We start from the raw sequence: 18746 nt of genomic DNA, 5'->3' as shown, positions 1-18746 counted from the left end.
TATATATATATATAGTGTATATATATTTTATATATATATATATATATTTATATATATATATATATTTATATATATATATATATTTATATATATATATATATATATATATATATATACATAGATATATATATATATATTTATATATATGTATATGTATTTATATATACATATATTTATATATATATATATATATATATATATATATATATATATATATATTTATATATACATATACATATATATATATATATATATATATATATATATATATATATATATTTATATTTATATATATATATATATATATATATATATATATATAAATATATATATATATATATATATATATATATATATATTATATATATATATATATATATATATATATATAATTGTATAATTATAATTAAAAACAAAAAAGGAAAAACTTTTATAATGGAACTTCAAGTTTTATGCTTAACGGCAATCATTAGCCATATATTACAAAATTAAAAATTAAACGTTAAAATTACAATTAGAACTACGGTGGCGTGAGTTCTAATGACTCCATGGAAACAATATTTTAAAAGTATTGAAAGGATATCGTGACGTAAACGTGACGTAAACCAACCAGGATCAATCTTCGTTATCAAAAGGGGAAATAAGGAACTTATTTTTGTGCCTGCACCTCGAGATTATTTCACTCCTTGTTTTTAATAGGTTTTCTCCTTTATACATCAAAATTTAAAACTTCTTGTTCAAACAAAGGTTACAAACTCTTGGTGTTGGGTTATATGGTTTGCATTTTTTAACAGTATTCCATTTGACAAAACGTGTCAAGTTTCTTTCTTTCAATTTCCATACTTTTATTGAAAGCTCTGTATCATTCTTTTACCTAACTGCATTACAAGGTTTTAAGTGGTTTGCATACCGTACTTTAAAAGATGTTTTGCTTAGTCCAAAATACACTTTTTCTTTATATTCAGTATTGTTTGAATAGATGGTGGCCTGATAAACAATGTTGTTGGAAAGGCAATGGTTGTTCATTCGACATTTGGTTTTTCCAATGCAGTTGCAATTAATTTTAATAGTTTTTGCCTCCATACGTAAAATGCTTTGATTGTGAGAGTTGATCATGGATTTTATGTTTGGCATGCAGGAATAACTTATTTTGATTGTATTTCTATTAAATATTTTACGAAGTCTGTGGTTAACAGGAAAGTCGAGGTCAATAAGGTTCAAAAAACATTTCCCTATTTTTGTTACAACATTTCCACTGAAAGGAGGGTTATAACTAATTATCTTGCGTTTATGGTTGTCATAAGAACTCGCGCCACCGTAATTGTTATTGTAATTTTAACGTTTAATTTTTATTTTTGTAATATATCAATCAATCAATATATTCTGAATAACACGATTTTACAATTCAAGGATGTTTACAAATAGTATAACTACTAATGATGCGTAAACACCTGATAATAATGATGTAAATAACAAATAATAAAAACTCTGAAAATCATAATGTTAACAATAATAAAAACATTAAAAATAACTATAACAATAAAAATGGTATTAATAGCAATAATGTGTATATATATATATACACACACACACGCATATAAACATATGCATATGACATACATGCATATACATACACATACACCCACATACCTATACATACATATTAACACACATACATACATACACATATACGCACATATATACACATACGCATACACATAAGCATACATATACCCACACATGCATACGCACATACACATTCAATCATTGTAGAAGGACAACAAAAAAGCTGTAAATAAATGTAAAGATTCTTAAAAAAAAAAAAAAAAAAGGTAAAATAAAATATACAAGAGAGAGTATTTTTAATAAGACTATTAACAGTGATAAATTGCTTTTATCGATGTTAGTATTCTAGTAGCTATCCAATGTGTTTTTTTAATTTATTGAAAAAATTATATCGAGAAATTGAGTTTTCAGTTTTAAAAGAATGAGGAAGATTTTTCGAAGCATTGGTGCATTGATGTTTAATTAATTCGCTGCCAAAATTTATTGTCCTAGTATGTTATACAAAGATATTGTTGCATGAAGAGGATCTTAGGAAGTGAGAATGTTTGCTTCATATTTGAAGGAAAAAGTTCTTGAAGGAAATTGGAAGTTTATTATGAAAATAATCCCATACAAATAAAAAATTTAAATAAGTAATATTGTCGTTAAGCCGAAAAAATTTAGACAATTTATACAGTAGACAAACATTGTCAAATAGGAAATTTTGACAGTGAATGATTTTAAGGGCTTTGTTTTGAAGTGAAACTAGCTGGTTTAACAGACCTAATATATATCGCTAATGATTACCGTTAGGCATGAAACTTAAAGTTTCATATTAAAAGATTTTTTTTTCGTTTTTAATTATAATCATAAATTGCTTTTGTATTATTATAATACAACAATAAATTAAACGATATATTATAATTAATACAATTTAAATAATAATTTTTAATAAAAAAATTATTTAATAAATTTTTGTAAATTTAGAAATATTTTTATGTAAATATAAAAATATTTTTAGGTAAATTTAAAAATATTTTTATATAAATTTAGAAAAATTTTGATGTAAATTTAGAAACATTTTTTTGTAAATTTAGAAATATTTTATTGTAAATTTAGAAATATTTTGATGTAAATTTAGAAAACGTTTTTTTTTTTCAATATAATCTTGTTTAAATTATATTTTTTTGTATAACTGATTATATTAAAAATTTCGTTTCTATAGAAACAAATAAAACGGTTCCAATAATACTTGAAAAACTGTTAAAAATCAATAACTGCATTAAAAGTGCTCGTCATTTAAATCTTTTATAAATCTCTAAAACTTATTAACTTTGACTGAACTTTTTTAAGACTGTCATATACATTGGTATTTAACCATTGGGAGTAAAGAAAAATAAAAGCAAAAATGTTTCTGTTCCTATGGCGCTCTACATAAAACACATTAAAAAAAATGCTTTTTTTAAAACACTTTCACGATAAAAATATAAATTTGTGTTTGAATTTAAAACAAAAAAGTAAACTTTTTTCAACGTAGGAACATATACCCAGTGAAAAAGCACACATGGGATACGCGTGGATTTTTTCCACATGTAACCCATGTGGGGATTATTATTTTGTCCCATGTGGGTTTCATATGGTAAATCCCACATGGATTCAATATGGTAAATCCCATATATGATACGCGTGGGTTTTTACCATATGTAACCCATATGGGGATTATTATTTTGTCCCATGTGGGTTTCATATGGTAAATCCCACATGGGTTTTATGTGGTAAATCCTACATGGGATATAGGTGGAAAATACTACATGCTATAGATCTTAAATGCCACATATTTTAATCCAAATGGTATAAAAGTAGTCAATACTAGACAAATGAAAGTCCGAATGCTTCTATGATAATTTTTAAAACTCTTTTAATTTAAAAATTACTTAAATAGTAATTTAAAATTAATCATCGAAGCTTTCAGAGAGGCTTAACTTAATCTGGGATTTGCTACTTTATCCCATTTGGTATTCAAAACGTGTAGCATTTTTAATCTTTTACATGTGATGTTTTCCACCTATAACCTATGTGGGATTTACCTTAAACTATTATGACAAAATTTTATAAAATTAAAAAACGTGTTGCAAAATGAATTTTTTTAAAAATAAATGCTATTAATCAATACATCCAAAACGAATATTAAAAATATTATTTTTTCTTTTGCTTTTTACACGCCGTTTTTTGTCAATTGAATTAATTAAACCGCTTCGGCTTGTATAATACCAAGGTTTTTAGTATCTTCTAACTTTCTTCAAACATTTTCTAAAAAAAAAAAAATATAAATACAAATATATATAAATATATATATATATATAGAAAGAGGGAGAGAGAGACAGAGAGAGAGACAGAGAGACAGAGACAGAGAGAGAGACAAAGAGAGAGAGAGAGAGAGAGAGAGAGAGAGAGAGAGAGAGAGAGAGAGAGAGAGAGAGAGAGAGAGAGAGAAAGAGAGCAATTTTAAAAAGGAACCTTATTAGTCGAGCAATTTTAATTATTAGCCAGTTTGAAGTCATTAATGACTACAATATTTCACAAATAATTATTTCATAATTTATTACTTACAATGACAAACGTATTATGCGTAATTGAACACATATTATGCGTAATGAGCTTGAACCCATGAGGAGAATCCTGAAAAAAAGTGATCAATAAGGATAAGTAGTTAAACATAAAAACAAAAACAAAAATGTAAAAACCTACTTTTTCAATGATGTTGACTTCTATAAAAACAGGCCTTGACATCGCGCAAAATGCCGTAAAAACTGAAGACCGATTAAACTTTCACTTTTACTTATTGATATATTTTTATATTAGGTAGGGTGTAATGGCAGTCTATGTTTTCTAATAATAATCTCTAGTAAAAACGGAAATATAAAAAGAAAACCAAAAAATTGTTAAAAGATAATCATGCTTTTCGTATTTTAAATTTCATTAAGAATATTTATGTGATATTAAATAGTATCAATAACAAGCAGAACCATAACAAAGTATATATCTAAATATTAGAAAAATAACTTTATTTTTTATTTTTTTTGCTAAAAATGGTAACAATAAAAATCACCAACAATAAAAAACACCAACAAAAGTTGATTCAAGCAAAAAAAAAAGTTTCATCAACATATCTCAACAGGGTTAAAGTCCTTATACTTGGCAACTTGTAGTCATTACACAAACAATCATATAAACTTCGTCGCATAGCAAAATACTCATGCTCTACATATAATATCTGAAGTATATAAAACTTCACCAACATTAACTTTTCTCATAGCATTAAGGTGTTCGAATAGAATATTTGACAGAAGCAAACTTTCTTTATTTTATAAAAATCTAACTGCTTCAAATAAAGCTGATTTTGTTTTTATTAACTTTAATTTGTTTACAGCTAAATATGAAATATTACAAATTTTGCCATTATGGTTAGCTACAATAAATAATCATTGAAAATTACTAAAATAAATAATGGAACACCAAGTTTGTACATTTTTGATTGAATGTGCAAACTTTTTTTATTAAGCTGGAAAACAATAACATTGTTATTATCACTTAACAAAGATTGAATATTGTCAAATATAAGTGCATCCTCTTTAAGAAAATCATTTAACTCATCTGGTAAAATGCTTCAAAAACCGCTTGAAGTTACACTTTTTCTAACTTCATTTGCTGGTGTGGCTAAACAACTAGGCGGAATATTTTAAAAACAGATGGTGGGTTTAAAGGTCGTTGCTTCCCATATTTGCTTTTAAAAGGTTATTCATTTAGCCAATGCAGTTGACATAATGCTATATAGTCTGTAACAATAAAACCAGCTCTTGGGATAGCTTCACTACATCCTTTTCTCTCCTCTAGATTCTTCGGGAATTTATAAATTGATGTTTTTGTCGTAGTTGAGTATTGATATTTTTGTTGTAGTTGTAATTGATATTGTAGTTGTAGTTGTATAAATTGATATTTTTGTTGTAGTTAAAATAGTTCGACTTGCAAAGAGATACACAGCATTTTAAAGGCATTTTTAAGGCATTTTAATTATTAAAAATACTTATCGTTAGTTTGACAATATTATTACCTTACAACGTTAACGCCTTGAACCTTACAACGTTACCGTCTTGATGTTGGGCTATCTAATTTATAAACCAATCACATTTTAAAGATTTATTAAAAAAGCGCGAACACAAACTTTCGTCTAATGTTAAAAGATGAAAATGTAAACAAAGTATTAGGAATTGGCCTTCATTTTAACAACTTTGTTGCGCGATGTCAAGGCCTTTTATTATAGAAGGCGGCGGTCACACATAATATAATTTTCTGAAACTAATAAACAAACATCTAAATTTCTATAAGTAAATTTATTCTTTCATTATTGCCTTCATATTCTATCTTATTTTCATATCATAATCTATTATGGAATTATTTATATAACATATCACAACAATATTATTAAATTTGTGATGTTCAAATATCATATGAACATTCTCTAACATGTTCATATGATATTTGAATATAGTTCTTGAGTATATTATCTGTAAACAATTAACTGATGCAAGTTCTAATGTTGTCAAAAACCAAGCATGCATGCATGGGACACTGCAGTGTCCCACAAAGAAATGCAGGTTTGAAGGTCAAATTTTGTTTTATTAAAAAAAAAAATTAAGATAGGGGAGAGATAGAGAGGTTTCTGTAACTTTTTTTAGGCTCCAAAACTTTTAACTTTATATATAATAAGGTTCAAAAAACTTAAGGGACTTACGAAGTACATTGAGGAACCAAAAACAGGATATTTACAGAAACTTTTAAATTTTGATTCTGGAGTACCACAGTGTAATTGGGAATAAAGTCTCTGGGTCCAGTATTCAAAGTAGTACGATCTAAAGTAATATATAATTTAAATAAAAGGCTTTAAAAAGCATGCATTTATACATATACCTCCTGATAGTTAACTATATGTATAACTAGTTATACATAAAATTTATTATATAAACTTACTTTTTAAAGTTATGCTTAAACAAATTAGAACCAATTAATTCAAATTCAAGATTTAGTTAAAGTTCAATTATTTGTTCATTGTTTTTTCACTATTTTATATTTATTTGTTCAAATTTGTTAACTAGTACTAATTCTAACTACAGTAAGAATATTTATCATTGTTGAACGTGATTTTATTAGTAACTTAATTTTGATATCAAATTATTTTGACAACACTCTTTACATTTTAAATGATGACAGCTTTACATTTCTATTAATGTTAAATTTATTACGTTTCAATAACTCAGAATGAATTTTAACTGAATTATTGTAAGCTTTTTAAGGGTTTGTTGTGTCTCAAATGGTGTTGTAAATAAAGTAAAAATAATACATATATAAATATATATATAAATATATATATAAATATATATATATATATATATATATATATATATATATATATATATATATTATATATAAATATATATATATATATAAATATATATATTTATATATATATATATATAAATATATATATATATATATATATATATATATATATATATATATATATATATATATATATATATATATATAGACAGAGAGAGAGAGAGAGAGATAGAGAGAGGGAGGAGAGAGGGAGAGAGATTATTTCGGCTATGGGATCATCCATAAATGATGCCAGTAGATAGAGGGGCAGTGTGAGTTTAACAATAATTGACAATGGGGAGGGGATGTTAAGACTAAATGAATGTCAATTAAAAAATTGAATTAAAAAATAAATATTTTATTATAAAAAAAAGTAAAACAATTTATGCTAGCTATGAGCAGGTTTTAGAGGTATTTTCACCAACAATGTGGTCTAAAAACTTTTTGCTTTTGTTGCTTAAAACTGTAGAGGATCTTAAGAAAAACAATTTAAATTCAGAAATTAGCTTGGTTATCTGAAGTAACAATTTATGTTTTTTTTTTTTTACTTTTAGTACTGTTGAAAATAAATGTATAATTGAACCCAAAAAAATTGATGGTATATGCATTTTTTATATTATATTAACAATTCAGATATACCATAATAATACGATAACAAAAACTGACATCATTTTCAATGGAAGATGGAAAAAATTGACTGAGTTTGAAAAAGGGTGAAGTTGTTCATTAAACCGGGTCATTATCTGACATTATTATGCATAGATGACCCTTCAATTTAGATAAAATAAGTAATCATTTTGCCATATTTCTCTTTAGAAAGTGTAAGAAAAAAGCATTGTTATGCTGAGAACCTACCTATTGAGCAAGCTTTGACCACCTATTTTATAAATTTGAGAGACAGAAGTGGAAGTGCGAATCGCAAAAGAACTAATAACAATGCTCTTAATTGATTTTAACTTTGTAGACTAACATTAATAAAGTATTTAGTAATAATAAATGAAGTTTACATGATTTTTATGGTTTGTATTTAATTCCACTAATTATTAGTTGTCAGTCTCCATTTTATAAAATGAATTAAAAAACTATTTATTTATAGTACAATAATAATACATAAATACTAGTTTCCTAATGCTATTATCATCACAATGTTAATCGTATTCGTTTTAAAGTGAAATTTGGTATCAATTTTATTGTTTTAATGTTATATTTATATATATATATATATATACACACATGTATATATATATATATATATATATATATATATATATATATATACATATATATATATATGTGTATATATATATATATATATATATATATATATATATATATATATATATATATATATATATATATGTGTTATATATATATATATATATATATATATATATATATATATTATTTTTACTTTATTTACAACACCATTTCATATACAACGAACCCCTACAAAGCTTACAATAATTCAGTTAAAATTCATTCTGAGTTATTGAAACGTAATAAATTTAACATCAATAGAAAAGTAAAGCTGTCATTATTTAAAGTATAAAGGGTGTTGTCAAAATATGTTGATAGTAAAATTAAGTTACTAATAAAATCACGTTCAACAATGATAAATATTCTTATTGTAGTAAAATATAGTACTAACTGATAAATTTGAACAAATAAATATAAAATTAACAAAAACAATGAATAAATAAGAACATTAACTTGAACTTTAACTAAATCTTGAATTTGAATTAATTGGTACTATTTTGTTCAAGCATAACCTTAAAAAATAAGTTTTTATAACAAATTATATGTATAACTTGTTATACATATAGGTAACTATCAGGAGTTATATGTATAACTATATGCATTTTAAAGCATATTATTTTATTTAAACATTACTTAGATGATATTAATTTGAAAACTTAACCCAGAGGCTTTATTCTCAATAACACTGTGGTACTCCAGTGTTATTGAGAATAAAGCCTCTGGGTTCAGTTTTCTGTGGTTCTGTGTTACTGTGGGACACTGCAGTGTCCCATGCATGCAAGATTGGTTTTTGACAACATTTCAACTTGCATCAGTTAATTGTTTGAAAACAATTTACTCAAGATCTATATTCTAATAACTATTATATTATCCTAATAATACTTCTTTTTGCACAAATCTTAATTTATTTCTATAAAGAAAGATAAAAATTATTCGTAGTTCTTACATACTTGCTTGCCATTCTTTTTAATAATATAAAATATTTTCACACAATATAAACGTAACGCAATGCAATGTTGATTTAAAATTTTTTTTTTTGTTTTCAGCTTTTAAATTAATTCCCATGCAAATCCCACAGGAAACCCACGTGGGATTTCCCATGTGTGTAAATACCATATGGTTCCCACATGTAACCCATGTGGGATTACCCACATGGGTTTAAGGTGACAATTTTCCATACGGATACCACATGGGAAAATCCGTCCCTCATAAATCCCATCAATCCCACACGGAACCCACGCGGAAACCATGTGGGACGCGGTTTTATTTTTCACTGGGTAATAGTAGTTAATGTTTATAAAAATTTTTAAATTTTTTGCATTTATAAATTTTTTAAACAAACTATATACCTTTGAGAATATTAGAGTGTTAAAAAGATTGCATGTAAGTAGCTTAAAAGTAATTAAAATGCATAAATATATGCAGCTGAATCTTTTAACGAGATATTACTATAACCTGAACTTAATAAAAATGTGTTAGATTAGCTTGAAAAGAATGATTTTGAACGAATAGCGAATTCAAATTTACAAAAAGTTGCATTTTTTAGAAATTTTTTTTCGTTTGACTTTAATGAAACAAAACTTTTTTGACATAAAATCGAAGATATCTTCAAAATTCTGACAAAAAAAATAAATAAATAAATAAAGGGATTGCGTTGAAAACTTTTGTATCTTTTTAATGGAAAATTATTACAATAATGACGTCGTTTTAATCCATGTGGCGGTCCTGTTAATAAACAAAAATAACATAGCAATATATTTTTAGATAATTTAAGCAATAAAACTTATTAAAAAAAGTCCATTTTATAAAGTTTCAAAATATTTTGAATTAGGGCCACTTTTTTGAGGTTCTGCACCACAGTGCGATGTTACTATTTTATGAAGTATATTTTTACTTCTAAAGCAGTTTTATTTACTTATGATACATCCTTATCTTTCAGTTTAACAAAAATTCCCAACATTTGAATTACATAGAACAGGCAGCTAGTTTTGAATATTACCATTTCTTAATGGAATTTGCAGTGACTAATGAGTTTTAACCCTAAACAACTAAAACTTAAACAATAAAAAATTTGTATTTTTTTTTGTAATTGTTATTGTAATTACCTTGATATTTGATAAATATATTATTAAATGACAACACTCAATTAATTTATATCTAATAAATGTCAGCACTCTTATTGTGTTTTCTCTTAAAAACATTTTATTCAATGAATCTGTTAATTTGACTCAAAAAAGTTAGATAGCTAAGTTGCTTTGAGCTAAAAAAAAATTTTATGACTTGGAAAAGTTCAGCACTACAAATTTAAATCTGGTATCTGCCTAAATATTTTTATGAAAGTTCTTAGAACAGAAAAGGGTTAGTCAATAACAATGGGTAAGCTCGGGTTGAGTCATGAAACTATTTGTAGCTGCTCTTTTGCTCGGTCAGCAAAATATATATATAAAGTATTGTATAACAAAGTTTTTTTCGTATTTTTATTTTTAGATTAAATATATTTTAAAATATATTTCTTTACATGTTTTGAAATATCAGTTTTCTAACAATTTTTTTTTATTAGTGAAGAAATACATATTAGAATTAACCTAACAACAAACTGTGAATGCTATCTCCAGAATGTAACTCTTCACCTACAACCAGATAAACTTTTGATATTTAAAAAGTTTTCGTGGGATGACTCAAGCTTAAATGATTCATTTGTGGAAATAGATGGAAATTTCATTTTTGTTGATGTAAGTAATAAATAATAAAAAGTAAACTTTCAGTTTACTTTAAGCTTTTTTTGACTTTGTAAAGGATCGAACTAATTACAGAAAAAGTGTATCCTATGTAGTACTTAAATAAAGTACAGATAGTAATACTAACTGTACTTATTCATACTTACTATCTGTATAGAAATATTATTTTTAATTATTACAGTTAATTATAATTGAAAATGGTCTTTAAAATGTAATTTTGGTAAAAAAAATTTTCTTTTTATCATAGTTTTTACTTACTTTTAGTTTTATTATTTTAAAATATATGCTTTATATGTTTTATATGTGTTATATGTGTTAAATGTTTTATATGTTTTATATGTTTTATATGTTTTATATGTCTTATATGTTTTATATGTTTTATTGTTTTATATGTTTTATATGTTTTATATGTTTTATATGTTTTATATGTTTTATATGTTTTATATGTTTTATATGTCTTATATGTTTTATATGTTTTATTGTTTTATATGTTTTATATGTTTTATATGTTTTATATGTTTTATATGTTTTATATGTTTTATATGTTTTATATGTTTTATATGTTTTATATGTTTTATATGTTTTATATGTTTTATATGTTTTATATTTTTTATATGTTTTATATGTTTTATATGTTTTATATGTTTTATATGTTTTATATGTTTTATATGTTTTATATGTTTTATATGTTTTTTTGCTATGTGTTTTAATTTTATTATTCTAAAATCAAGTAATTGATCAACTTTTAGCGTTGCTTTACAAATTTATATAAAATTGATTATCGAAAATGAAGTTAAAAGGCAATTTCATAATGTTATTTTTTCATATTATTGAAACCAAATCTGAGGTTATTCTGCAAAAGTAGTAGCACTCCAAGCCGGCGCGTGCCGTAAGGAAATTTTGCATAAACATTGCTGTGTATAAGCAAAAAAAAAATTTTTTTTTTGAAAAAAAATGAAGAGTTCCTCAATATCTGAATTGGGGGAATTTTGAAACCAAATATTGCCTAAATACTTTTAATGCTGTCAAAAAGGGTCTAGAATAGCTCATGTCAATATTTATGGTGCTGTTTATGTGTGCCAGTGAAAAAAACAATTGACTGAAGAAAACGGAATAAGAGCATAAACTATTAACATAGTGAATTGATGTTTATTGAAAAAGAAAGTTATTCAACGGTATTTATTTTAAAAAGTTGCAACAAAGTGTAGCAACTGAAATTATTTTCGCTTCTTATTCTTTTTATAAAATTTTTGCTTTTATGTTTGTTGTGCAAAATTATGGCTACTTGATCCTAAATGTCATATTAAAAATGAATTCATTTATTTTCCATTTACATTTAAACCCAAATGTAATACTAAATTAAAAAGATTTATCGTTATCTTAATCATGTTTTCAATTTCTAAATGTTTTAAAATGTATGCCTAAAAGCTGTTGATTGTTAGTTACTAGCTATTGTTGTTACACCTTTTTGCGTAAACAACATGTTAAAATAACTTTTACAAAATGTTTTGCAAATGTTAAAAAAAAAAAAGGATCAAAAACATTTGCAAGTACTTAGAGATTAAAATTTAAAACAAGTCTGTTTTATCATTGAAAGTGGCTATATGAGCCATAAATTTGTTGAAGAATTATTTACAACTAGCCAATCCAGTTTCTTAGAATTAGCCGTTCTAGGTCTATTAAGAAAATGTCTTGCAACCCCATAATAATCTGCAGGAAATGTAGTTGTCTTTATGTTAGAAGAATGGCAGCCATTCAGTGATCATTTGAATAATTTTTTTTTTTCTTGGCTACCCACTAATCTCATATGACCTTCCAATTATTGCTAAGTCTTATTTACATAGATTAGGTTATAACATTCACTGTTTCAAAGGAAATTTTCTAGTTGTCGCTTAGTAAAGGTTTTTGTTAAAAGATATCCTGAGCTACCAAGAGATTTCCTGGAAACATCAAAAGATTCCAGGCTGCCATAACACAATAATCAGTCACAGAATATTTAAATAATCTAAAAAATGAAACAGAAAATGTATGGGCAGTAATCATATGGTACTTTTACAAGACCAATTTAACAGATGACCCTCAAAGAAAATTTATCTGAAAATAGGAGTAAAATGCATGTAAAAAACTATCAGTAGTTGTCTATACTGAATATCCATGTTCCAGTATCATTTAATATCAGAGTTCTTTTTACAATAGTAGAATTGAACAAGTGTACAAGTGTACTAGACATCAAAAAAGATCAAGGTTTGAGATGATGTCTTAATAAAAATGTTTTGATAGGCTAAAAATAATAGTAAAGTGGGACCTTTACTAAGATTTTAGGGTTACCAAAAATTGCTGTATAAAAGAACTCTTAAGCTATAATTTAACTTTATTTACAGAAATAAGTTAACTGCAAAGCTTATTGCTTAGGGTTCCATACCTATGTACCATTTAAACTATTGTGAGGTTTACTTTGCTCAGTCAGCTTTACTTTTATTATCTAGTAGTCCAAGAGAATTTAAAAAATATGAAGCTGAATCTTTGCATAGAGAATTTACACAATCTCTGGATGAGCGTTAAAAAAACTAGCATAAAATTTTTGGATAAAAATTTTATGCTGATCATTTTATTACTAGCTATGGCTTGAAAACAATTATTTTCAAAGTAATTTACGTTTCTCATTGTGAAAAACTAGATCATTTTTACAGTTTTTATAAGAAAGATTTTCAATGAAATTTTTTTGTATGAAGGGAATAATTTATTTTTTCTACCAAAAATTGTATCCGTCTGATTGAAATGAAAAACGTACAACTAAAACGTTACATGTTGTAAAATTCTTTACATTTTTAACAGAAAAAAAATGAGTGCGGCTTGTGTAATGTGCAAGCTTGGCTTTGACAAAGAAAGTTACGGCAAAGTATATTAAAAAAGTCTCAAAATATTGATTTGATTAAACAAAGAACGGAGTACTTATGAATTATTTTTTGTAAAGTTGTATATTTATTTAAATATACAATTTTACAAAAAAGATTTTTTGCGCAGTTAATTAAAACCTCAGTTTGCACATAGTTCATATTCATTAATGACGTTTTGCTAAATTATTTCTAAATATTTATTAATACAATCAGACATGTATTTGGTTGCAAAACAATAAACAAAATTGGTTCTTATTAAAAAAGGTTTAGGATAAAAAAACATATCAGATAAACTATTTTTGCACATTTTTTCATTATCTTAAAGGCCAATTGTGAAAGAACCCACATTATAGTGCAACTTCTAGTTTATCATAATTGTACAGGAAAGTTTGTGGATAGTCGTGAAGAACAATTATCTGTATTAGGAAAGAAACTACAATCCTTGTTTGATTAGGTGTTTGATTAGAAATTAAAATGTTTTTTTTTTACTAAAAAAGTAGACGACAAACATTCACAGATTGCTAAAGATGAGAGCATACCAATAATTGACCAAATGATTGAGCGTTTTTTAAATAGAGAGGATGGCTAGGAAAATTCTGTATATCTTGCTTGATGTCTTCTTATGGTCCGTTAGCGGAAGAAGTTGATCTATCGTATTTTGTGCATGAATAACTTCAGGCTTAAAAATAAAAGCGATAACCGAAAAGAATTCACATTTGACCTCAATATGTTTGAAAATTTTAAAAGGCTCTGTCTCTGGTTAGTGGAGGGAACTGACTGCAAACATTATGATCGTTTGAAAACGTACATTAAGATGAAAGAACTTAGTAATGGTTATTCCAATTACTCAATTAAATCTTAAACACAAAAGTTACATGAATATAGTTGTATTCATGTTTTTTTTCGGAAATCTCTCTGGTCAGTCTTATTTTGGTTTGTTTCAAATATATAGCTTCTTTTATTACTGTTATTATATATTTCATTATGATTAATATATATTACGCTTCTTTTATTATATCAAAATTTGAAAAGAAAGGTTACATTAAAAATGATATTATTGCTACTTCTGCAAGTATAATTAAGAGTGAAATCATAGAAATGGATGTAAATAAATCTTTATATCTGTTACTAGAAGAAATGATTGATATTGAATTTGGACTCAAATGGGCACAATCAAAGAGCTATTTCTAAGACATTTCATTTCTGTAAAGCTTCAACATATTATTTTGGGACAAATCATTATTTAAGCTTCGCGACCATAGTCATTGATAATCAGGATCTACGTCGTTTCTTTTGGGAATTGGCGTAGGTATAAGTAAAACTTTAGCAACAAAATAGCTTGTGGATCATATTTTTAATTTTTTAAATAATTGGGTGACTGACAATGTAGATTCACAACATTCTCACATACATCAGAAAATTTGTTTGTTTTTTTAAATGGAATTATAAAAGCATAGCACATTTGAAACACAATCTATTAAAAATTCATCTGATGTGCTTTTTAAAGTAACGTCTTATCGTGGTTTTTTAATATTTTTAAAGTTTTAAACCAATGAAAGAAAATATATTTGAAGTAATTTGTGCGCCCAACAAACGTCTTTGGTAAGTAGCAAGGTTTTTTAGTTGATAAAATAATCCTTTTCCAAACTTGTCAGGTTATATGATGCATACTACATCACAATCAATAACAACTTCTGAAAAAGCATCAATCAAAGTTTTACCAAACTTTTGACTTGATTTCTTCAAATAAAACATACATATATTCTACCCTGTTGTTCAATATTGATGAAGTCAATAAATACAAAATAGTTATTCCCTGCGATACGTTTAATCAGCCTTCATGGCAGAAAGCGCTTGGCTTATAACAGTTCTTAACCTCAATATAGTATTTGCACACTGAGGATTTCACACAATGATGAGCTTTCCCAGAAGCATTGGAAAATTTATGGCAGGATTTGGCTTGTATGAGATTTGAGAGCATATTTAACCTGAGGATACGGTAAAACATATGCTTAAAAAAAAAGCTGTTGCATAAGTCTTAAGAGGTCAGATATTGGTCTAAAATGAATTAATGCGTTATATTTAAAAATCAAAACGAATATGTGTTAAACAAATCAAAACTAGATATATTTGGACTTGAATGCACTTGGATTAAATGGCAATGCAAAATGTTATAAACAAGGAAGAGTTAAATAGACTTGGTAATACATATGCTTTGAAAAATATTTAATGTCCCATAATGGGCCTTACAAAAAAGAAGTCATATATACCATGCGCTGCTAAATTTTGGATCTTCTACATATATATAATGTTGGTATCATAAAAGAATTTTTAGTTGCAGAAAGAGTTTGTAACTGGTATTTTCATTTTCAAAAAACTTCAAAAAAGCAAAAATTATTTGCCGCATTAGGACATTCAATCTATGCCAAGTGTTTCAGGTTATACCCGCAAGAAATGCAACATCTTTCAGAAAAAATCCGTGGTTACACTAACAATTTTTGGATGGCCGTTACGCAGTGCGCTAATCTGCCAGTTTTTGGGCTGGGCTATTGTCTGATCTTGTAATTGAGCGAACTGGATGCGTTCGTTAAGATGCAATAATTATTTAACTATAGTTAAAGGATTTAATAAAAATGGACGCACCCTTTGGCCAAAGAGTATCGGTTATTCCAAAAATGTTCATGAAGCATTTCATAAATTATCTGGATTTGACAATGGATTTATGGAAAGCAACAAATAAATGGGTACTAAAAGATTTGTATGTGATTATGAACATTTTAAGTTGTTAAGGCTGGTTTGCTGTAAGAAATCAATTCAATACTGATAATAAAAATCTATATTCATTATCTACGGGTGTTGTGTCAGTCAATGGTGAAGATTTCGTCAATGGTGACAAGGCTGAGAACATAGACGTTCGTCTACAAATATGTCTCAACAGTCTTAAGTTCAATGAGGCAAAGTTTAACCATTTTTTTAAATACAATTCTTCCTTTGGATGTTTTGACAAATAGCGTAAAACTCGACTAACAAGCTAATTGTTGTATCAACTCAACATTTCTTTTTAATAGGCATGCAGCAATTGCAGAATGACACGTTTACGTGGAACTATAATTTGATTATGAGTTTATTCATCTCTCGCAGTCATTGTTTGAAAGTAACCTAATGCTGAATACAAATAAATAAATCAGTTGCGCTTAGTGATTCTTCCTGATGAGGAAAATAAATCAAATACAAACGTCAGTTTGTGAAAATATGTCCTTGAAGGAGGTTCCTTACCCCTCAGAGTCTTATTTCTACTAACCTACCTTTAGAACAAAGGTAGGTTTGTAAAAATTTTAATAGGTTTATAGAAATTGTTGAGTCCTACATCAACTATGTAAGAAAAAATTATGCCACTAACTATATTATATTTGATGGTTATTATAAAGGATCTTCAAATAAATTTAATGAACACATCAAAAGAACAAAATGCAAAGACTCTTTCCAAATTAATGTCATAGGAGAAAATAATCAGGATTCGTACTCACAGGAGTGTTTTCTATTGAATCCAAAGCACAATTAGTTTTAATTTTGTTAGTTTATGGCCAAGATGTATATATTTCTACAGGGGATGCAAAAACAAAATTTGTATCTAACTCGTTTAAAGTTACAAAATAAATTTCACCTTGAATTGTTACCTCCGATGATACACATATAGCAGTGATGCTAATGTATCATTGGAAAGAAGATTTTTTTATCATGAAATAAAAAAAATACTCTGGAGTACAAAAGATGCTATTGAGTAATGATTTGTTATTTTTTCACGCAGGGTTAGGATGCGACTCGGCATCTTTTATGCTAAGAAAAGAAAATCCTAGTTCATAAAAATTACTGCAAAAAGCGAAAAGCATACTATCAGTATCTGAAATTATTTTGGATTACTGGTTAACCCAAAAAGATTTTAGAAGATCTGCAGTAAGGGCTTTAGTTGAACTTTTTGATGGAAATGCAAAATATTTTTTGAGGAAACTGCGTTTACTATTTAAACGTTTAATTTTATTTTTTTGAATTTAAATCATTGGTTTAGATTAGGAGTTATTAGATTTAGAAAATGTCATATTTTCATCGTATTATTGCTTAGAAATTGTAAATATAAACAAATTTTTCATGAAGGAATTATAAAAACATGCATACTGTGGCTCTCACGGGCAAAACTGCAGTAATAAAACCAGTAAATTTTATTTTTTAAACATATTGCATGCACTTAATCTAAATATGTTATATCCACATACGCTTATTTTTGTAGAATTTATAGAACTTAAAGAAATTTGAAATTAAGATGATTCAAGTGATGAAATTGAAAACGATAGAAAGTTATTTGATGATTTGTTTTGAGAAAAGTAAGATACCGGACATCAAATTTTAAAGAAATTTATATTCAAAGTCATTTTGAATTAATATATTTCTTCTTTCATCGAGACAAAAGTTTACAAAAGTTAGTATTTTAATATTTTTACACTTTTCAAACGTAAGTGATTTAAAAATAGTTGTTTTGATGTCGTAGTTCGTATCAAAATATTGATCAGCTTAAAATTTTCTATCCAACAACATATAGTTTATGACATTTTGGTGCTGTCAAAATTTACCTTTTTTTGCACTAAGTTGCCCGAAGTTTGCTAACTCTCTTTTACTAAGGTAACACTTGTTACATACTTGTAAACATACTTCGACATGTTGGTCACATTGACATGTCTTAGATTAAATGATTTTACCTGTCACTAGTTGATTATTGTTTAAAATAATTTAACAGATTTTGTACCCAGATATTAAATGAATAAATATAAGTATTTTTATCCGTATAATAGTAAGTGTAAATAAAAACACAATACAAAGA

The 18746-nt window shown here is 26.0% G+C and overlaps 1 protein-coding gene and 1 long non-coding RNA gene across 2 annotated transcripts in view; one reads left to right on the top strand and one right to left on the bottom strand.

The window, feature by feature from the left end:
* Positions 1 to 18746, top strand: part of LOC136089417 (uncharacterized) — a 103429-nt gene that overhangs the window by 72174 nt on the left and 12509 nt on the right. Inside the window, exon 5 of the mRNA XM_065815399.1 lies at positions 10799 to 10970. Within this exon, the coding sequence (XP_065671471.1) occupies positions 10799 to 10970 (172 nt within the window). The remainder of the gene's footprint in view (positions 1 to 10798; positions 10971 to 18746) is intronic.
* LOC136090400 (uncharacterized) lies at positions 3712 to 9257 on the bottom strand. The gene is made up of 3 exons (XR_010643402.1): positions 9185 to 9257; positions 4156 to 4224; positions 3712 to 3855 (listed from the first exon to the last, which is right to left on the bottom strand). It is a non-coding gene; the product is annotated as an uncharacterized LOC136090400 (long non-coding RNA).

This window comes from Hydra vulgaris, chromosome 13, assembly GCF_038396675.1.
Source record: "Hydra vulgaris chromosome 13, alternate assembly HydraT2T_AEP".
In the NCBI taxonomy this organism is placed as follows: domain Eukaryota; kingdom Metazoa; phylum Cnidaria; class Hydrozoa; order Anthoathecata; family Hydridae; genus Hydra; species Hydra vulgaris.
The sequence above is the reverse complement of the archived record's forward strand: the minus strand, read 5'-3'. Positions and strand labels throughout refer to the sequence as shown.